The sequence below is a fragment of the Desmodus rotundus genome, chromosome 7 (assembly GCF_022682495.2).
Source record: "Desmodus rotundus isolate HL8 chromosome 7, HLdesRot8A.1, whole genome shotgun sequence".
Lineage (NCBI taxonomy): Eukaryota > Metazoa > Chordata > Mammalia > Chiroptera > Phyllostomidae > Desmodus > Desmodus rotundus.
The window spans coordinates 27,220,722-27,243,056 of NC_071393.1; the positions used below are offsets into that span (position 1 = coordinate 27,220,722).

At 46.5% G+C, this 22,335-nt stretch overlaps 1 protein-coding gene across 4 annotated transcripts in view; it reads left to right on the plus strand.

The window, feature by feature from the left end:
• The window catches only part of NTM (neurotrimin), a 940,923-nt gene that overhangs the window by 754,955 nt on the left and 163,633 nt on the right, over nt 1–22,335 (plus strand). For all 4 annotated transcript variants that reach the window (XM_045192915.3, XM_024557294.4, XM_024557295.4 and 1 more), the window contains one exon: nt 374–606. In XM_045192915.3, the coding sequence (XP_045048850.1) occupies nt 374–606 (233 nt within the window). The remainder of the gene's footprint in view (nt 1–373; nt 607–22,335) is intronic.

Here is a 22,335-nt window from a genome sequence, read left to right on the forward strand (position 1 = left end):
TCACGTCATGGACATCCTTGAGCAAAAGGAGGTTGGTTGTGCTGGAAGGGCCCAGCCATCCTGGGTGTGGAAGATGCCTCTGGGCTGTGATTACAGATGGTTAGGACTATTGCAGTGACCCTGTGCTCAGGTGGTTTCACAGGCACTGGCCCAGAAGTCTGAGATATCCAATGTGCTAAGGCTGTAATCCCATAAGACTTCCCCTGCCAAATTCCAGCAAGTACCTTCCATGATAAAGCAAACAAAGGACATTTCTGTGTGTATACTGGGGGCAGGGATTGAAGACAAGGCATAAATACTCCTCCTGCTCTTGCCAGGACCCCGCTCTGATGGCTCCCACTATCCTGACTTGACCATCTGGCCTTCCCTCCAGGTGCACGATTGACAACCGGGTCACCCGGGTAGCCTGGCTGAACCGCAGCACCATCCTCTACGCTGGGAATGACAAGTGGTGCCTGGACCCACGAGTGGTTCTCCTGAGCTACACCCAAACCCAGTACAGCATCGAGATCCAAAACGTGGACGTGTATGACGAGGGCCCGTACACCTGCTCTGTGCAAACGGACAACCACCCCAAGACCTCTCGGGTCCACCTCATCGTGCAAGGTAGGCGGTACTGGGCGGGGCGGTCCAGGTGGCGGCTGAGAGAGCCTACGTTAAACTCTCTGTCTGTGATCCTCAACAGAAACGAGTTCTGTTTGTTCCATCAGCCAGGACAACTTGCTAATTGTCATTTTGCCATCAGATGCTAAATTTTCAAATAATTTTCCCATTGAATAGGACTAGGACTTTTTTTTGCTTTTGCTTTTGTTCCAATAATATATTTTCTCAGAAAATTATCTTCTAATTATTGCTTTGCTTGGCTTTTTTCTCCTCTAAATTTTTTTAGGTTCCAATTCTAAGCTCGCTTTATTTTAAGACCAGCACTTTAGGTCTGGCACTGTATACCTGCACACCCTCCCAGGGCCTTCAGAGAAAGCACAGCCACACACAGATGCTCCCGCTGGGATGCATCCTTCACACCACCTGCATCGCTGCCTGCTTCCTTCATCTCCTCTCACCTCCCAGCCCTGGGCTTCTGCCACCACATCACACACCCGCTACCTATGTCTGATTCTCCATGTTTTGGTTGCACCCCTCAGCCCCAGCTATTCAGAACTGTGTATTTGTTCTCTTTTTGCATCCCTCTTGGTTGTGCTCTCTCCATGTGTCCCAGACCCTGGGAATGGCGCTTGCCTTCCCCATGAAGCAGAACTGGTCCTGGGGGCATTCACACAACTCTTAATCACGTGGACAGAACACTAACTAGGGAGTAAGAACCCAGAATCCCACACAACTGCTTTTTGGCTGGAGCCTGTGATCAAGTTCCTGGCTGAGCCTCAGGGTTTCCTTCTGTACAATGGAGTCAGTGTTGTGAAGAGCTGTGGTGAGGATTACGTTTTACAGGGCTGGTGTGTGACGTACTTAGAAGAGGACCTGGCACATATAGATGTTAAGTGTTAGCTATTTCAAAAAACACTGTTGTTATTTTTTAAAATTCTTACCAGAGGATATGGAGGGTATGTCTTTTATTTATTTGAGAGAGAGACAGAATGAGAGGGAGAGAGAGAGAGACTGATGTGAGAAAGAAACATTGATTGGTTGCCTCCCCTATGGGCCCCCACGAGGGATTGAACCCACAACCTGTGTTTGGTGTATAGGACGACACCCCAACCAAATGAGCCACCTGGCCAGGGCCACTGTTGTTGTTATTTAACTCTTTGAAATATCTTTCACATTGGACTTCATACCGTGTTTTATTATCTTAGGCACTTAAGCCCTTGAGCAGTGAGCCCGGCCCCATTGTTGCTGTCTCTTTCCCAGTCCTCTCCTCAGCTCCCTTCCTCCAGTGAACTGGCAGGTTCAGGCAGTATGCATTGCTTTCAGAGGCCCCTTCCTTCAGCCACCCCTTCCTCTCAGTGTGCCCAGGGAAACAGTAAGCAGTCTTGGTTCAAAAGACAGGGGCAGGGAGGTGGCTGGAGAAGGCAGAGGCGGATGAGCTGATAGAGTGAGGGGGGAGCCAGCCAGGAAGGGCGGGCGGGAGTGCAGCTGGATGCAGACTGTGAGGAGCGAGAGTGTGACCATGAGGAGAAGAAGCCTCGGCTGCAGTGAGGAGAGCGTGGGCACTGGCTGTTGTCAGGGATGAGGCCAGGGGGGTGCTGGAACCCCTCATGTTGTGTCAAAGCTTGGTCATACTAAGTTGTTTTAATTTTTTCTTTTTAAAAAGATTTTATTTAGTTAGTTTTAGAGAGAGGGGAAAGGAGGGAGGGAGAGAGGGAGAGACACACTGATGTAAGAGAGATACATCGATGGTTGCTTCTCATAGGCACCCTGACTGGGGACCAAACCCACAACCCAGGCATGTGCCCCGACTAGGAATTGAATCAGTGACCTTTTACTTTGCAGGATGACGCCCAGCCCACTGAGCCATGCAGGCCAGGGCTACTTTTCTTCTTATTCTGTATTTCCAAAAGGACATTATGATGGCTTTTTCTTTTATCGGTTTTATAAATGAATATTTTTCAAACTGCCTGGTACAATCAGCACTTTTTAAAGGAAATAGAATCCCATAGATGGTATCAGTATGTATTACAAATAGCAAGTAGGTATTATTAAGTAAAATTTTGTATCATTGAAAGTTTTTAATGGAAAATATCTTTTTTTTTTTTTATCATGGATAGTTGGCCAGAAAGGCTTGAGAATGACTCTTCAATGAGGTGTTTCCCTGAATGCTCCAGTGGCATCATTTCCAACCTACACCAGGCAGTGCCTCTGAAACCAGCCCCCAGGCTCCCGCCCCCAACCCTGCCCCATACACACACCCACAGCTGAGAGCAGAACGTCGAGAGATGACAAAGACACTAGGCCATGACTAGTACAGACATTTGCTTCAGGAAGCAGGGCTGTTATGGAACTGGAAAATGGAAGGCACCGTGAAAAATTCTGAAGCCTCCTTAAAACAAAGACCACATTTTTATAATTTTTTAAAGCCCACACTCTCCTGCCCTAAGCACCCGGTGAGTGCCTTATACGAAGTGAACATTCAGTGAGGGCTTATTGAATCCAATGGCTGGAGTTATGACCCAGAGGCCTTACACAGGCTCAGAGAGAGAAGGCTGAGCATGTGTGGGGGTGGGGAGGTGGGAGCGAGCCAGGGGACAGGGTCTACATCAATTTTCACTCATGTCCAAGATAATGGAAAATGTCTAATCCCCAGCTCGGCATTTCCATCCGTGAGTTGGCTAGGTGCCCTCCTAGCATGACACACCACCTCCAGTATTGGAATCTCGTCTCGGGCTAATTTTCGAATGCTGATGGGTATATTGATCTGGAGACAAGCCGGGTTAAAAAAGGCACTGGTGTTGTACATAGACCCAGCCCAGGCTAATCCGCTGTCGATACGCCCGGCCTGAGCATTATTGACACTTTAATGAATAGAAGACCATAGTTTTTCAGAGCCCACCTGTCCCCCTTCTTAAAAGCAGACAAACGAAGTACAGCCAGGTTCCCCGGTTTCTGTATTGGAAAGAGGATACATCACCATCTAGGATTTAAAAAGTTTATGTATTTATCTTGGGATCATTTATTGTACCGAACATCAAGCCCAATTCCCCCGGTAGAAGCTGACTGTCTGAGTTTTGTCAAAGTCACTGTTTAACCCCAAGCAGAATGCTGCTGGAATGGAAGTCAGGCAGAGTTGGTTTTCACAATGGCATTGTGATCATTAAACACACACATGCACACAATAACCGTGGAAGAAAACACTCAACTGATATTCTGCCCGTAAGTATATGTATTTATGTATATGTAGGCAGCTTTATATATAAATAAACCCACACAGAAGGAAGGTAATGCATTTTTATAGCATCATGCAAGCTGCTGACGGCCTGGGATTGTGTCTCTTTCTTCTTACTATCAAACACGCCTTCTGTCCCACTAGTTCTTGGTACTGGAAATTCTCTGTGTGATTCAATAGGTGCAGTTCTTGCTGACAGTCAGGATGCCATCACTGCACCTGCCTGAATTAGCCCCATTGGCCCTTTGACCATGCCCTCATTCATTCATTCATTCATTCATTCATATAGTCACTAATCGCTGAGAAACAGTTCTGGCTCCTGGCATGCTAGGCAAGCAGTTTGCATGTGAAGATGAATAAAAAATTGTTCTGGAAGAGTTAGCTCCCATTTGTGTACAAAGTTTGCCCAAATCATCCCCAGGAATCTAGCTTCCCAAACCATACCTAGGTTGGCTGAATCCGTGCTGGGCACTGGCCTGCTGTAGACACTCCTAGGCATGCCTGCAGTGTGGGTTCTCTTACCCTATGTTGTCTGATTGGACATTTTAATAGAATTCTGAAATGACCTATACTCAGTCAGGCTGGTCTGGTTAAGTGGCGGCCGGCTCTCCCAGTGCTGCTGGGTCCCAGGCTGTTCGCCAGCTCAGGCACAGGAGTGGAGGGCTCAGGCCACTCCCTGGTTGCAGCGGCAAGCCCCATCCAAGGTTCTCCCAACCTTAAGGACAGCCTGTCACTGGTGGGAAGTGCTGGTTTTTGCTTTGTTCTCTAGAATATTTTTTAAATGTTCTGGTAATACTCTATATCCTTGTGGTAAAGGAAAAGGGAAATGTGTGTTTCTTCTTTGGGGGGGACATCTCTTTTTCTCACTTCCTGTTGCTGTTGGACTGTATCCTCCCCCACTGCCACCAATCCCCCCACCAGAAGAAAGCTATAAGGCTGCCTAAGGAGCCTGGGTGGTTTCTAGAGGACTCAGCACAGCAGGCCAAGTGTCTGGAGCATAGACTGGGGTCAGTCCAGCCTGGGCTATGGAGGACAGACACTGCAGTGGGCAGCATAGGAGGATGGAGGGATGACTATTAAGCAGACCCATGGGTCAGCTTAACCACCAAGAAGTCAACTTGCATGGCCAGGATGTAAAAAAAACAGCAGGAAAAAGGTGACGTACTTCTGATTTGCACTCTCCAGGGTCAGCATGGAGCAGAGAGGGAACAGGCTCAGGGCTGCAGAAAGAACACAGTGACTCACAGAGGACCAGTGTTCTGAGCAAGCCAGGAACAGGGACAGCCTTGTTGAGGAGAGTGGCCTGAGGATAGTGTGGAAAGGAGATGGAGGAGAAGGCATCAAGGGCTGGTGGCAAGACAGGGGTGATGAGAGGGAGACTGAGCTAAGTAGCTACTCATCATAGTGTCTCTTTAAAATTAAATTTCAATGAGCTAAAACCAAATAACATTTAAAATGTACTTCTTCAGCCACACTAGCCTCATTTCCACAAGTGCTTCCCTAGCCACATGTAACCAGTGATAATGCATCCGACAGTACAGATGTGGAATATTCCCACCATTGTGGGCAGCTCTACTGGGCAGCGCTATTCATCTAAGTGCTGGCCATTGCCGTCCAGCGGGGTTAAAGCAAGAGTGGACTTCATTGACCCAAAGGGCCAGGTGTGGTGTAGAAAGAAGGCAGTTTCGTAGAGACTATGGAAATAAGAAAAGATACAGATCTTTTAAAGATGAGAGAGAATTGTTTAAAAGATGAAGGACTGGTGTTCCTGTGTTAACTAGGACAGAGAAGATGTGACTAAAGGAGACTAGACAGCGTTTGGGACTGGCTGAACGTGGGGTTTGGGGATCGGAGTCCATCGGGACACTTGGATTTCCATATTGGGGCCCTGGGAGAGGTCGGTGCTAAGGCATCTGAAGTGTCAGGTGGTAAAATCACCTGTGGTAGCAAAGGTGGAGAGGGTCACACACCCAGAGTGATGATTTTAAAATGCCTTAAAAACGTCACTCAAAATGAGTTTGTGAAAAGTAAGAAATGCCACCCACGGACTTGAATACCCACTTAGACAGCCAGAATATACATTTTTAGGCCACAGCGAGGGAGATCCATCTAAGACTGATTAAAATTTGGGTCCAGTGTTTTCCATGCCTTTGACCTCAGGGTGTTCTGCTTTAGGAGTGTAATTAAGAAGAAGCTGCTTCTGTGGAGTCCAGCTGCCTGTTTTAACCCTTTTCCCCTCTCATTGCTGCTGCCAAAACAGGCTTCTCAGAAGATCTAAATTGGCCACATCCACCTCTTTTTTCCACATCTTGGGAAATACAGCGTGTATACAAAACTCTGTGACCCTGAATCCTTTAAGAAATTAAGGACAGTGTGGAAGACTTCTCAAGAGCCCTCAGTGGGTTTCTAAAGGTCCTCAGTGGGCTTCTAAAAGCTCTCCGGGGCGGTGCCAGTGCTGCAGCCATGCCCTGGGCTCTTCACAGGGTCAGGAAGCTCCTGCCTTTCTAAGCAGAGGCCTGGGGGGAATACCTGTGGGCTTTAAACTCACTCAAAGACATGTTTGTGATACGGCAAGGTAGAATACAGTGCTTTGAAAAATGGGGATATTAGTGTACTAATAATAGTAGTAGTAATAGTAATAATAAAAGCTTTTGTTCTCTTCCTTCATTTTCCAGGCCCTATTATGGTCCCCTCTGTCACTGGAGCCTCTAATCGCCCCTCCCTTTTGTTTGGTGTAATTGAGTTTCCCTATTTCTTCCTAGGCAGAATTAATCCGAAAATCCCTGCTATTGTTTGATAGTTAATAACCTGCCTTTTGGAGTCCAACAGCTTTGACTGTCATGTGAAAGGAGGCGGAGGCACACTCGTGTTTATGGTGTAAGACAGGGATGAGCTGAGAGAAGGGAGCAAGGACATTGCCCGCATCACCTGCACTGGTGGAATTCCAGAGAGAAAGGGAAGAGGTCGGGGAGATGCCCAGCACAGGCAGGTGACGCCTTGCCTTTACCTTTTCCTGTCTTCCTGTTCTGAACCCTCTCCTCTTACCCACCTGATCTGTTTAATCGTGTTGCTTTCCAGTCCTGAATAATTAATCAACCTTGTCAAGCCAAACTCATTATTATGATGAAGAGAACAGGAACAATAACTTTTAATTTCTAGACACCTACGCTCCATACCCTCCCCTCAACCCTGAACCCGAATAAAAGGAAATTTGAGGCACAACATATCAAAGAGAATAATGTGCTCTAATCCTTACATTGGAGGCGAAGATTTCTCTCCCTCCAGCCACATCGCCCAGAAAACAGCGTGCCCTCTTAGCCCTGCGAAGCTTCTGAAGAGCTGAGCCAACCTTTGCATCAACTAATTCCCATTCAGCCTACGTCTTTGCCGAGTCCATGGTAGAGAAAACATCTCCATCCAGTTCTGAATCAACAGAAGTCACCTTCTGACTACACCTGTGTCCTTCAGGGGTCAAGAGCCATGAGTGGCAGTAGGTCCCATTTGCCATCCCAAACTGCTTTCCAAAGGATCTCTCCTCTCCCTGCCCTGTTCAAGAAATAGATGAAATTGCACACGCAGTCTGCTCATAAGACTGTGCATCTGAATTCCACAAAAAATTAGAGTGTTCCTCGGAGCACCTTGGAGAATGACAAGGAAGCTGGGCATTTTATCTGAAACTGATTTACAGAATTTAGATAGCATACAGACAAGGCAAATCAGTTTTTCCTGGTGAGTCTTACACTTTCTTGATGCAGTCCTGACAATGGAGGGGCAAAGTGTGTTTGTGGGTTTAGTAGCATTTCGGTAAACCCACAAAAACATCATCTGTCTACAAAGCCAAGTAGGGGAGTCTATTAAACTAAAGTCATCTGAGCAAATTGCTGCAGTAAAAGTCATACTGGTTTAGTAACGGCATTTTCTGTGCTTTCTGGTAAGGCTGGGGAGGGTCCTTATATTTCTTCAACAGGTTGGAATGCGTGGTATCCGCAGCCTGGTGCTGCCTGGTGTGAACAGTAAATAACTGTAGGTCCCCGTGTCCAAGCCATTCATAGTATTTATGGCCCTAAGGAGGCAGGAAGCTCAGGTGACTCTGTGGCTTCACAGCACAGGAGTTGGGCGGCATTGCTACTGCTAAGCAGTTAGAGCTCCCAAGGGAAGGTATTTAAGCAACCACAGAATTTTGATCTCTCAGGTGGCTTTCCCCAAGGAGCCTGAGCTGCCTCAGATTCCAGTACCTTAGGACTGAGAAAAATAGCTCTGATTCCTCCTGAATCATATATCTCCACCACGTCTGAGGGAGACACGACACCATTTTATGTAGGGGGAAGGACCGACACTTCCTACTTGCTTCCCTTATACTCCCATCCCCCATGTCAGAACCCCCCTGTGGTTTATTTAAGCTGAACTTAACAAAGGATGGGGTTCTCTTTCTGGTCTCATGTCCCACTGGTTCAGATCCTAGTAATCCTAGAATCCTAGTGTCCAGAACAGCCCTCATCATCATCACTGTATTCCCAAAGGTTTCACTGGCCACGCCTGCAGGGTGGGTATAAAGGGTATGAAAGTCAGCATCATTCATCCGAATGCCGTGACTGTTACAGAGGACTCTTAGGTCCTCAAAAGCCTCACAAGTCTCTGACCATTCTCTTCTTGCTGACATGGAGATACCTAGCTTTTTAGGGCAGGGGGAGAAGTTGGCAACAAAGTCTCTTAGTCTATTTGTTGTCACAGTGAAGACTGTCAGCCGACAGGTTGCAATCACAGTAAATAGTGTTCTGAAGCCAGGTACTGGGAACACAAAGATTCAGATAGAGCCCCTGCCCTGCACAGCCAAAGAAAACGACTGTATGAACACGTAAGTCTTCTATGCAGTAACGGGGATTAGGGTGCTTATACATACAAATGTTATGAATACACCAAGTGGGACTACAAGGTTGCATTTCACCAGGGTCTCTGATGGTGAGTAGGATTTTTCAGAGGGTGTGGAAAAGTTGGCAGGAGCAATGGCACACGCAAGGCTTGAAAGTCTGAAAACGTATGATGCGTGGGAGGAAGAACGAGGACTCGAAGTGTTCATGGGGCAAAAGCCCTAGCCATAAAACCAGAGAGATAGGCTGTGTGAGAAGCCGTCGGCCTTGTGTAATGGACGTGATCAACACATGCTTGGTTTCCCTTGATGTTCATTCAAAACCGCCACTTCTCTTCCTCAAGGAAGTTGCATTAGATTACTTTGGCTTAGGACAAATATCCAGCAGGCTACCGGTGGAATAAAACTGATACATACAAATAAAGAAGGGAGAAACATTGGAAGGAAAGGGTGTATCTAAACCCAGCTGGCTCTATGTCCCGTGCAAGACAAGGATGCAAAGGGGGAGACTGCTGAGGACTCCGCCCACCAGGTCATGTTTTGAATGCACTAAAATATATGCTTTATAATTGCAGTCACATTTTTTCCCCACGGTATGGTTAAGGTGCATGTCTTTGTACCCTAGGAGTAGAGCACATAGTCCTGAGGCTTTTGACTGTCATCATTGTGATGACTGCACCAGAGAAGGTGAGGATGTTACTGAGGATCACACAGCTGCTGGGAGGGGTCCGTGGTCCTCAGAAACTATGCGGCTGGCCCACCAGCAGCAGCTGCCTCTCACTGCACCTGAGAGCGAGCCCACGTGCAGATGAGGAGACTCGGTATTTCAGATGGGATGTCTCCAGGCTGATTTATTCAGGCTCTAAGGTGTCACTGCTTGGAGTATATCTTAAGACTTACATTCCTGTTGAACATCGTCGTGGTAAATCAGTGTCGAATGTTGGTACAATATCTAATTGGCTTCCGCTGGAGTTGGTGGAGCACAGCATTTTTCTTTTGCGAGATCTTCATTTCCTGTTGTTTGAGAAAGAATTTATTGATTTAAAATTAGGACAGTTTAATTTGGTGGCATGTTTTCTTTATGTCTCAATTATATATTCATGTCTTTGCGGTAAACTCAGCTGGTGAGGAGAGTAAGAATTCAAAATAGAGGAATTTCACTTGGCAAATAGTGCTTTCTGCTGTGATTAATTGGGATCTGCACCGTGAACCTGGCGCTGGCTCCCTTGGGACCTGAATAGCCTGGTACAAAGAAGTAAATTTCAGGATTTAGGAGTCCTGGGTTCCAGTCTGATCTTGACAATAAGTACCCAGAAAAATGACCTACTTCTTTAATTTATGTTAGATTAGACATACTTTACGGAAACCTTTGAAATATCACATGATCTAATTTGAAGAAAAGTACCCAATAGGCGCAGGGAAGCTGGGCACCTCTGCATGTTAACAGCCTTCATTTTCCTAACCATTTGTTAGCAATAAAGGTTTCAGGCTCTGCTGTTTATCTGATGTCAGCCTAATCCTCTGCACCAAGAATTCATACCTATTCTGTGGCTTCTGTGGGGCCCCTTTCTCCAGAATTTCCCTGGATTGCATCCCCTTTTCCCAGCCCATTTCCCTCCTTGGAACTCCAGTGTCCCACCCAGTTTTTGCCCTGCTAATCTGACGATGCCCCTCCACTCTCTTGCCATCACCCCCTTTGCTATAAAAATTCCATTTGGACTTGTTTTATGGCAGTCTTACAGCACAATGAACTTGGACTTCAGAGAGGGGCATTTATGCTAATGCTGCCCTTTCTCTAAATACCCAAACTGGCCAAGCCTTTGCTCCCCACCCTGAGAGGGGAGATGAGAAATTTTGATTCCCACCTCCCTCTAACTGATACAGAGACTCCCATGTGTCAAGTGCTGAACTACAAGTTAGGACAGATAGCAAGGTGAATGAGACTGATCACTCTGATCAGGATACGTAATGTGGGTGGGGGCAGCAGGTCATTTGTCCAAGGGGAGCTGCTGTGCCCTCCCAGAGGACTAAGTGGAAGGGCCTCCCCAAGCCCGATGGCAGGGATTGGGGCTGGGAGGGCCAAACAAACAGGTCTTTTGAAATGGGTGGTCTGCCATGTTAGTTCTAGGATGTAAAAATGAAAATAAAATAGGTAGTCTGCTCACTCCCACCCTGCTCTCCATCACCCATCAAAGTGATCTTTGCAAACCTGAATTCGATGGTACTTCCAAGACTTTGCCTTAACCTAAGAGAGCCAGTTCCTTAGCAAGGCCTGGGAGGGGCTTCATCTGCACTCCTGGTTCACACCACTCCTGCCTCACCCTTGTCTCTCATTTTATCTTACCTCTATTGTTTTCTCTGGTTATGGGCTCCTTCTACAGTCTCTTTCCTCTGCCTTGCACACTCCTCCTCTTTTCACTCAGTTAACCCTATTTATCCTTCAAGTATTAACTGAAATACACTTCCTCAGGAACACTGCCTCAAACCTGTCTCTCCCAGGTTAGCCGCTCTCCCACCCTGACCCCGATTTAGAGCCATGAACTTTGCGTTTCTCGCTACAGTTGGCGTTTATTTCTATGGTTAGACAATTATGGCTGGAGCCTCCTGAGGGCAAGAGGCCTGTCTGCTTCCTCAGTCTATCCTCTGTGCCTGGACTAACAGTGGCTCACTACTACTTGTTGGGTAACGAGTGGACCTTCTTCTTTCTCTTCCTCTTCTCCTTCCTTTTCCCCTTCCCCTTCCATTTCCTCCTTCTCCTTCTTCTCCTTCTCCTCCTCCTCTCCCTTCTTCTTATCCATTGTTAAGCAAAGCAATTCAATGTGTCAGGACTGGCTGTTGCAGGCTGAGTAAGGGTACTCAGAGTAATCAGATTCTAATCCTTGGAACTGTGAATATTGCCTTATATAGTGTCATCTTCGCATATGTGATTAAGTCGAGGATTTGAGATGGGAAGAGTATCAGGGATTATCCATGTGGGCCCTAAATCACGCGTATACTTACAAGAAGCAGGCAGAGGAAGGTTTGATACAACATACACAGAGAGAGGAGAAGGTGATGTGAATGTGGAGCAAAGAGAAGGACTCAGAGTTGCTGGCCTTGAAGACTGGAGTTATGTGCCACGAAGCAAGGAATGTCAACAGCCACCGGAAGCTGGAAGTGGGGTGGAGCAGATTCTCCCCTGAAGCATGCAGAGGAAGTTTGGCCCCTTGGTTTCAGCCTAGTAAAGCTGAGTTTGGACCTTCTGGTCTCTAGAACTGTGAGAGAATTAATTTTGGTTGTTTTGAGCCCCAAGGTTTGTGGGAATTTGTTACAGCGCTCATCAGAAACTAATACTAGCCTTCAACATGTTTAATCCGTGATGACTGGAAACGGGAACAAGTTGGTATTCCAAATGTGCTAGAACTTTGACCATTGTGAGATGCAGTAAGACTCACCTTTGGGGAAGACTAGATTTTATTATTTCTGTTTAAAGGAGTATCTTTGGAGATCCTACACGAAGACTCTGCTTTGGAGATCAATACTAAGCCTATACTTTTTGATGTTGACAATAACTGCCCCTGGGTCCACAGAGGAGGGTGGAAGATCACTTATGGCCACATACGATCCTAATGGAAGGAGAGTGATGTTGCCTCACATGGGGCTGTGAGGTTTGGCTGGGGTGCTTGGGACTGCAAGTGATGATAAAATTGCCAAGTGTTCTCTCCTTCACTGGGAGAGGGGCCACTACCTGGATTTGACTGCTAGCACTTGTCTCACAGGTGTCTCCAATGCAAAACGTGCACAGTGGATCTCTCAAATTCAAGCCATCTTTGCCGACTGTCCCTTCACCCCAACCCCAGTAAAAGGCAACTGCATTCTTCTCGTAGCCCATGTCAAAAGCCTCATTGTGGATCTTAACTCCCTCCTTCTCCCACACTCTTCCTCAGCCTTGAGTATATCCTGTTAGATTTGCTAAATTTTGAGATTTATCCAGAATCTTACCACTTATCCCCACACTCACCCTGACTGCCCTGTCCCAAGCCACCATAATCCCTTGCGTATTCTACAGCAGCCTACCTGTGTAGTCCCTGTTTTTCACTCTTGCTCCCATCATCTGTTCTTCACTCCCAGCTGGAGTATTCTACAGGCTGCCATTCCTCTGATCAGTGCTCATATTCACTGACTGGCTCACTCAGGGTGGGACCCAGAGTACTTCCCATGGCCTGAGTCCTAACACCATCTGGTCCTAAGCATCCCTCTGACCTCCCCTCTAGTACACTCCCTCTTTGTTACCCTTTGCTACTCCTTGGTGTTCTTAGAATATGCCAGAGGGCCCCTACCTCAGGGCTGTGCAGCCCCCTCTGCTGGTACCCAATGCCACGTTCCCTTGGTTCTGCCTCTCTCCTTTAGATCTCTGCTCAAAGGTCACCTTATGGGAGAGACCTCTCTGACCACCTATATAAAATAGATCTCCCCACCCCACCTCATCACTCCCTAGTTCCTTCCTTAGTCGTTTTTCTAATACAGATCACCTATGGGCATGATGTAGGTTTACATCATTAAGAGTTGCAGTGTGTTTCATTCCACTCCAACACACATCCCATAAGGTTAGGAGTTTGGCCTACTCTGTTCACTGTTGTATCCAAGTACCTATGGCAGGGTCTGGCACTCAGTAGGCACTCAATAAGTATCTAGTGAATAAAGAAATGAGTCAAAACCAGGGACTTACGTTAAGTAAACTTACTTTTTTTTTTTTACATCTACTCTGTTTCTTTATTTGAGTGTGAACATTTTTGTTATTTCTTTCAAAATCCTTGGGTCACCCTGTTCTCTGACCAGATGCCATTAAGTTGATTTTTGCAGAGTGGGTTTCTTAGCCAGGTAAAGAAAGGAGCTAGTGCTTCAGACCTAAGGAGCAGCACACAGTAGGAAGAGTCTGAGTGACTGGAGTGCGGGTTAAGCCGCATGGTGGATGTGATGAAAAACGTAAGTTGTGGAGAAGTGCTCGAGTCTGGCGAGAAGAAGAGGACAAGACCTCTGACTACCCAGGAGTTCAGATTTCATCGTGAACAGAAAGGAGGGAGGATGGATCAGAAGGAGAGAGTTTCAGGACAGGGGCACTGAGAGAGAATGAAACAGGCTTACAGCATGTTGTCCCCTGGTCCTGGCCTGGAATGAAGCCCTTTCTTCCTAAAGGGCTGACTGAGGCCAGAGGCATGCACAGGTGGTGAGCATGGGGCTTTACTCCATTTTCCCAGATGCTCCAATTCCAGGGAGACCTGCATTCTTCTCAATGTGTGGTTTGGTAAGGTTGAACGTAGACAGAATTCTGTGCTCCCACCTTTGCAAGTTTCCTATTTATACATTTACCAATGAGGAAGAGGAGGAGGAGAGAGGCCGACCACTTTTCAGATTAACTGGACCTGATCACCCAGGTGGACGTGTGGGTGGGCAACCTTGTGTAGGTGGGTTTAGAAATCAGAGGTCTGGGGCCCCGCAGAGCTAAGGGACAGAGGCAACTGACACTTAAATTGAGAACATTTCTCACATAAAAGCCTAAATTATGTGCATGCTCCTCAGTAGGAGTTGTGTCAAGTCAGGTGAGCAGGCTTGTTCCTTGTTTCTAATTACAGTGTAGCTTTCATCTCTCTGAGTTTGTTGTTGTATTATTGTTTCAATGAAATATAGGAAACAAATAAGAGCTGTTCACCAGGGTGGGTGTGTACAGCCTTCAACTAATCTTCCCAACCTTGTTTTAGAGTAGTTCCTAAAGAGTTATTAGGCTTTTATCCTTGACTGCTATGGGCTGAGACGTCACAGCCCTCCCGCTCCTCTTTCAGACAGCAGCATTCAGCCCGTTGAGTGTTCAGTAAAGGCTTATTTAGTCCTCTTCTGGAGCCAAGATGGCTGTTTCTCCCCATGGCCAGGGTTAATGGGTCTAGGAATCAAGTGGTGGGAATGGGAGTGGGGCCACTGACTGTCACCCCGACAGAACCACTAGTAAAATGTTTTCTTCCTCTTTCTTCAACTTTACACTTGACTTGGCCTGTAGACTTTAGTATTGAAGGGTGGAATGTGCATTCCACCAGGGGACACAATAATAATTCCATTGGGCTGGAGGTTAGGACTGTATCCCAGCCGCTCTGGGCAACTCGTGCATCTGAATCAAAGGCAAGGAAGGGAGCCCTGGTGTTGGCTGCTGTGCCTGGTCCTGACCACCAGGGGAGATTGCTGCTACTCCACAATTAAGGTTTAAAAAAAGTATATTGGAAATACAAGACATCTCTTAGGACAAACCTTAGGATCGCCATGACATGTAATTAAAGCCAGTGAAAAACCAACAACTCAATCCAGGGAAGACAACGAATGGCTCAGACCCTTCAGGTCACTGTGCCAGGTAATGAACCATGACCAGCTGAAGTGCCTGCTGAAGACACAGGGAATGCAAAGTAGGTAGTGGGATAAGGTAGTTACAAATGCCAGCTACAACCATGCAATCAGTTACGGAAATGGGGGCTTAATGGTCATGACTATTTCAATAGTTCTCTCTTATTTTGAATATGTTTGTGTGTATATATGCACCTATGAAGCAAATATCTTTGTTGTCTTTACTCTCTTATTTGCTTATCATGTAACATAAGGTGTATTGACTTTATATCAATATTTAAGTGTTGTTAACTTTGTATCATATTATTTAAGTTATAGGGTATCAGAAAAGTAAACACCACTCAAGGACTCTATCTCCTTTTCTGGGAAAGAGATGTTCATTAGCGCACAGGATACTTGTATCCTGCTAGGTGGAATTATGTCCTTGTTATTGGCTTTATTTGGAGATTAAGTATGATTTAAGATACACATGAGTGCTACATTAAAAGGAGTGGACTTGTGATTGTTAATTCCATTTGTCACCTTGACTGGACTAAGGAATGCACAAACAGCTGGGGAAATATTATTTCTGGGTGTGTCTGCAAGGGTGTTTCCAGGAGAGATTAGTGTTCGATTCAGTAGTGAAGAGTCAAGAGTGCCCTCAGCAGGGCAGACTCGGGTCATCCAATCTGTCTGAGCACAACGAAGACAGAGGGAGGGCGAATGTGTTCTCTTTGCTTGAGCTGGTACCTTCCTCTCTCCTGCCTTCAAACATGGGTGGTCTTGGTGCTCAGACCTTCAGGCTGGGACTGAATCACACCACTGGCTGTTTTGGGGAATCTAGCTTGCAGGAGATGGGATTATAGGATGTAGCCACCACAATTGCATGAGACAACATCCTATCATTTCTCTTTCTCAGAGAACCCTGACTAGTACAGATGGTGAGTGAGTTTTCCATGCTACACAGCCTTAGTATGGAAAAGATTGAGAGTAAGTTTAGCTCTGTGGGAATAGCTGATGCCACTGGGGAATGTAGGCAGAGGTAGTCAGTCCACAGCCCCCAGAAGAACAGGAAGTCCATTTGCCTGGCCACAGAAGGTAAGCGGATGCAAGGTCATTACCATCTGTCCTGCCAAACATGTAGAAACTCCTGGCTCCCCTTTCAACCCAGGGTCTGGTTGACAAAAGAGATATTTATAACATAAATGCTTTCCTCCTCCATTCATTCACTATTCAAACATTCATTGAGTTTTACTATGAACCACAAATCATGCTAAGACTCTGGGTGTAGAACACAAAACCCAGATACTTGTGCCCCCTCAAAATAATATTCTGGTAGGTGACAAGTTAAGTAAATAGTTTATTGTAACATAGGGAGAGAGCAGGGGCAGGTACCGGGGCTTGGGCAGAGCCAGAGGAGGCTCTTGCCTCTGAGAACCCCAGGGGCTTCCAAAAGGAAGCTTCTCCTGAACTGTGAATGGAATAGGCTTATCTAGGTGAAGGAGGGATGGTGAGCTCTTCTGGACAGGTAACAGTGTATGCAAAGACTAGGAGATGTACAGAACCGTGGTCCATTCAGAGAACACAAAGGCATCCTGCAGGCTGCTAAGAGGAAGAAAGAAAGGGACGAGAGGTGGGAGCAGAGAGGGCATCAGAAGCTGGATCCAAAGAGGGCTTGTAAGCCCTGCTGCAGAGTTTGGGATTTTTCTTAAGGGCCAAAGATGTCCAAATTAGGGAAGAGCAGACCCTATTCAGGAGGATTTCTCATAGGGTTTCAAGTTTGACAAGAGAGTATGAGGAAGCAAAGAAAAGACAGAAAGGCCCTCCATGGTTCATCCTCCTTGTCCAGTTCATCCCTTACCCACGCCGACCCAGGGCTGCCCTGGGTTAAGAAGAGGCCATGTCAAAGCTAAGCTCATAATCTGTATTTTAACCTCAAGAGGGGTATAAATCGTTGACTGATTCTCCAACTTGGCTTCAGTGAACACCTATTCAGCACATCAGAAGAGCTGGTATAGAGCTAGATATACTAGCTGCCCTTCCTGCGATGGGTAATTTTCCACCTCTGTCATTTCCCATCTGTCTCTCTCAGGCGGTTTTTTTTATCTGGTATTGCCAGCAACTTCTGTTTTATTGCCACATTTACTTTGTGTTGTCCTCTGCCTGTGGTTGTTTTTCATCTTTTCTCCTTTCTTTTTACTCTCTCTGTTTTCCTCCTCTCACACTCCTGGGTCAGAGGCATCGTTCCCTTGCTTCTCACCTGCACTCTTCTTAGGGCTGCATGCTTTTTGGCTCATGTGCTCTTTGTTCTAACATTTTCCAGCATCTTTTCCCTCTCCCCCCTACATTTTTGTTCTTTCCCATTCCCCTCTCTCTTTTCTTGTTGGTCCCCCTATATTCTGGTGTCCTGCATTGTTACCCACTGATGTCCTCCCTCCCCATCCACAGCTCCAGGCTTCCCAGCCCACCGTCCCTCCAGCCTTGCAGTCTCTGTCCTCCAGGCTGTCCATTAGCCCTGTTTCTCCCCCAAATGGCATCCACAGTTTTGCCTTCAACACTAAGAGCCCACATGGTCATGTGGACAACACAAGATAACCAAATGTGCCAGTGTATTTATTTATTTTTATTCACTTAATAAGTGTGTTGTGAAGTTGAGCTGCAGCTCCACTGGGGAGTCTGCATTCACCCTCAGTGGGAATTCTCTCCTGCATAGCACAGACAGGGAAGACGGTATGTTTGAGATTTCTTTGTTGAGACTCAAACCTGTGTTGTCTGTGTACTTCAACCTTAACGTAATGTGTACGTGTATCCTGTTTGTGTGTGAGTTTGTGTGGGGAGGCTTCCACTCACTGATGAGCCAGAAGGAACTTGCAGTTGATCTTGTACGTAATGGACTCGCAGTGTTTATCTAGAGCGAATGTGAAGAACCTAGAGGGAAATGGGGTTCAGCTCCAGTGCTGAGGATTGCTAGGATGGCTTTAGTAGGGGGGCCATTCCGCACAGCCAGATGCTTTATTTACTTCACATAACTCTCCGCTGATCCATTCCAGAGAGTGACATGTTGTGAAAGTACCAATCGTCAGAAATGTCTCGGCCCCTCCACCAGGCACCGGGAATGGTTCTCTGCAGAGAAGCACGGCCTTTTATCAGTCCTGGTCTGGCTGCAGACGGGGTATCAGGAAAGAGGGGTGACCTGGATGGTGCAATGGCCACAGCACAAAAATTGAGGCTAAGTTCCAGGGGACTTCTCTGGCCTCCACTATGTCCAGAAGCCTCTTCTGCTCCCGGATGGAGTGCCCTACTGGGGCACTGTGACTTTGGTGTCCCCATGGAAACTGTGGTCACAGAAGATTAGGAACATAGCTTCTCACCTCATAGCAATGTCACAAGTGATTGTAGGAAAACAGTAGCAGGTGGGTTTTCATCATACAATGATGATAATATTTATAGTTATACCTTATTTAAACCTCATTATGAAGTAGCCAGAAAAATGAATGAAGTACTTTATTTATATTTTTTCATTTAATTTCAAAACAACCTTTGCAACAGATGCTATTATTACCCTCACTTTTAGAGAAGAGGAAACTGATACTTACTAACCTGAATAAGGTCACACATCAGTAAGTGGCAGAGCCATAATGTGAACTAGGCTTGGCTCCACATCGCCCATCCTCAGGCTCCATACTGCCCTTTATGAGCAAGGACTCAGGTTAATCTGACTCAGAAGACTGAATCCCAGGTAGGAATTGGTTCTACCAGCATAAGCCATAAGCTCAAATTATTTCAGAAAGAGAAGCCACCTTGAGGAACACCTCACCAGTGATTCCCAACCCTGTTGCACATCTTAATCACTTGGAGTATTGTTAAATAATAGCAATTTTAATGTCTCTGTGGAGATTCTGATTCAATTTATTGGGAACAAGGGCATGGCATGATTATTATTATTATTACTTTAATCCTTACATGAGGGTAAGTTTATTAATTTTAGAGACAAAGGAAAGGAGAGAGAAATATCCATGTGAGAGAGAAACATTGATCAGCTGACTCCCGTACACCCCCTGACTGGGGATAAAACCCACAGCCTAGGTATGGGCCCTGACTGCAAAACGAACCCACAACTTTTTGGTGCATGGGACGGTGCTTCAACTGAGTCACTGGCCAGGGCAGCATGATTATTTTTTAAAAGTCCTTGAGCACTTCTATTCTTCATCCATGTTGAGGACCACCACTTTAATATTACAGCTGGGAAAACACGAAACCTAAGAGGTTAACTGATTCACGCAAGGCCTTGCCATCAGTAAGGGCAATGGAGAGGAGCAGTCCCAGCAGTCCTGGCCCTCATCCAGCGCTCCTTTCCTTTCTTCCGATCAAAGATCAATCTTCCTGAGCCTTGATCCAAGATGGCACGGAGTAGCTGAACGTCACACTCACCTCCTCTGAGGGCCACACTGGAATTACTGCTAAAATATACAATAGAACAGTCAACCTGAATAACCAGTGAAGACTGCCTGAACATAAGTCTTACAGCCAAGGATTTATAAAGGAAGCCACATCAAGATTGGGAGGAAGAACAGAGATGCAAAAAGGGCTGGCCTCACGCACACGTGGACAGCTGAGAATCCAGAGGGGTATCCCGGCTGCACAATTCATCTGCGAAGAGTGGGAGGTATCGCTCCTCACTGGGCTCCCCAGCCCACAGTCCTAAAGCCAGGAAGAGGCACCCACATAACATCTGGCTGTGATACTCAGCGGGGATTCTGGCTGCCAAGGAGAAACAGGAGTCTGCTGGAAACCCAGGCACCTCTTCAAGAGCCAATGCATGAAATCTTGTTTGCAACTACTCACCCTGGGCTGTGGAGGAGGAGGGAGGCTCAGAGCAGAACAGAATTGTGTGAGAAAGGACTGGGCTGTGTGTTTCTGGGGAGGGCGCTGAAGGGACAGCCTCTGGAGCCCCTGCGCTGAGTTCCTCCCTGACACAGATAACATGTGCTTGGGTCAGACACCCTTCCATATGGCATTAGCCTGGGGAATGCAATAGCCCAACCTTCCCAATCCCCTGTTACATTCCCCTGGGGAGCTAATGGCCTGTGTGTCAGCTGCCTGGGCCCAGAGCATAGAGGTCTGGGTGGACTCAGCACATGTCAGAGACAGAGTCCTGTGCTCTGGGGTGGGAGCCATTCCACCCTTCTCCAGCAAGCCCGACCAGAGCAGGAACAGTTACTTCACAGGAGATCCACTAACAACACCGCCCTGAACCCTGGAACCCTTCCCTGCTGATGTCAGGCTCTCTGGGAGGTCCTGGCAGACCCTGGCGCAGGCTGAGCTGTGTGGCTCTAGGGTGGGGGCATTTTTCCTTCACCTGCCTGCCCAGCACCAACATTCTTGTGCAGGGCTCTCCCTTTGCGCGACAAATCTTTATCTGTTTGGGTCTGATAAGCTCTGCTGGCCTTACCTTGACACCCCCTGAGACCCTGCCCCACCCCAAAGGTCTAAAGGCACCTAGCAGTGGCAGCTGGCCTTGAGTTACCCTGGGATTTTGCTGAGTGACCTCTGACCCAGCACTGGCACTGAGTTTGAATCTGTATCAGTCTGGTGAACACCGCTGACCTCTAACCTGGTGACTCGCTGAGAACCTACCTCACACAACTCACGTCCCACCAGAAGCTCCTTCAGGAGGAGGTGGGTCTCAGGTGCCTTGAGGATTTTGTTTGATCAGACCTCAGGCTTTGTTCTTGTGGAAGCCAACCTCAGTGCCCAGCTTGGCCCTTCCCCTATACACCTGGGCTCAGCGGAGGCAGCCACAAACTGTGGGTTGCTTTGTACTTCTAAACAGGTTGCCCTAGGCCAGTCACAGACAACATCTCACATTGACCTTCACCAGAGTCCCTCCCACAGGCCCCACAAACAACATAGCCAGTGGCCAGCTTCAGACAACAACAGAGCAGATCCAGTTAGCTTCACAACTGGCACAGCCAAAGGGGGAACTCAGCAGGCACCAGACCATGGTAAGGCAAACTCTACTTCATGTGGACAGCACCTGCACAACAGCTGGTACACTGTGGTCGGTTGATCCTCATGGTTAGCCAGCCTGAGGGTTGTCCACCTGCACGGATGGGCCAACAATGATGGAGACTCAATTACAACAGTAGGGCTTGCATAACCCACTCCAGGAACATTCCTGGAGCACCTAGATCAGGTGATAAGGAAGGCTGTGCCACTAGGTTCCACAGAAAACCTGCTACATAAGGCCACCCTACCAAGACTGGGAGACATAACAGATCCACCTAACAGATAGAAATAAACACATATAGAAATATATAGAAATAAATATATAGAAATAAAAGAGGCAGCCAAAATAAAGAGACAAAGAAATACGCTGCAAAGGAAAGAAAAGCACAAATTGCCAGAAAAAGAAATAAATGAAATGAAGGCAAACAATCTACCAGAGATAGAGTTCAAAACAATGATTATAAAGATTCTTAAGAAACTTAGTGAGAACTTCAATAGCACAGAAAAAGGACATACTGACCACAAAAAAACAGAAATGAAGAATACAATATCTGAAATGAAAAATGCACTAGGAGGAATCAACAGTAGGTTGATTGAAGCAAAAGATCAAATCAGTGATTTGGAAAACAAGGTATCAGAAAACACCCAATCAGAGAAACAAACAAACAAACAAAAAAGAAGCAAATTTTAAACAATGAGGATAATTTAAGAGACATTTGGGACAATATGAAGCAAAACACATCTGCATCATAGAGGTACCAGAAGGAAAGGAGAGAGAGCAAGGGATTGAGAACCTATTTGAATAAATAATCACTGAAATCTCCCCTAACCTGGTGAAAAGAAAGACACACAAGTCCAGGAAATGTAGAGATTGCCAAACAAGATGAACCAAAAGAAACCCAAACCAAGGCATATCATAACTAAAATGGCACAAGTTACATAAGAAAGAGTCTTAAAAGCAGCAAGAGAAAGACAGTTGGTTACCTACAAGGAAGCTCCCATAACACAGTCAGCTGATTTCTCAAACATTTTAGGTCAGGAGGGATTGGCATAAAATATGGAAGGTGATGAAAAGGAATGACCTACAACAAAGACTACTCTGCCTAGCAAAGCTGTCATTTAAAATACAAGGAGAAATGAAGAGCTTCCCAGACAAGAAAAAGCTAAAGAAGTTCATTAACACCACACCAGTATTATGATGATAGTTAAAAGCCTTTCTTTAAGAAGAAGAAAGGAAAAAAATGAGAAACATAGTTATAAAGAATAAAATGGCTATAAA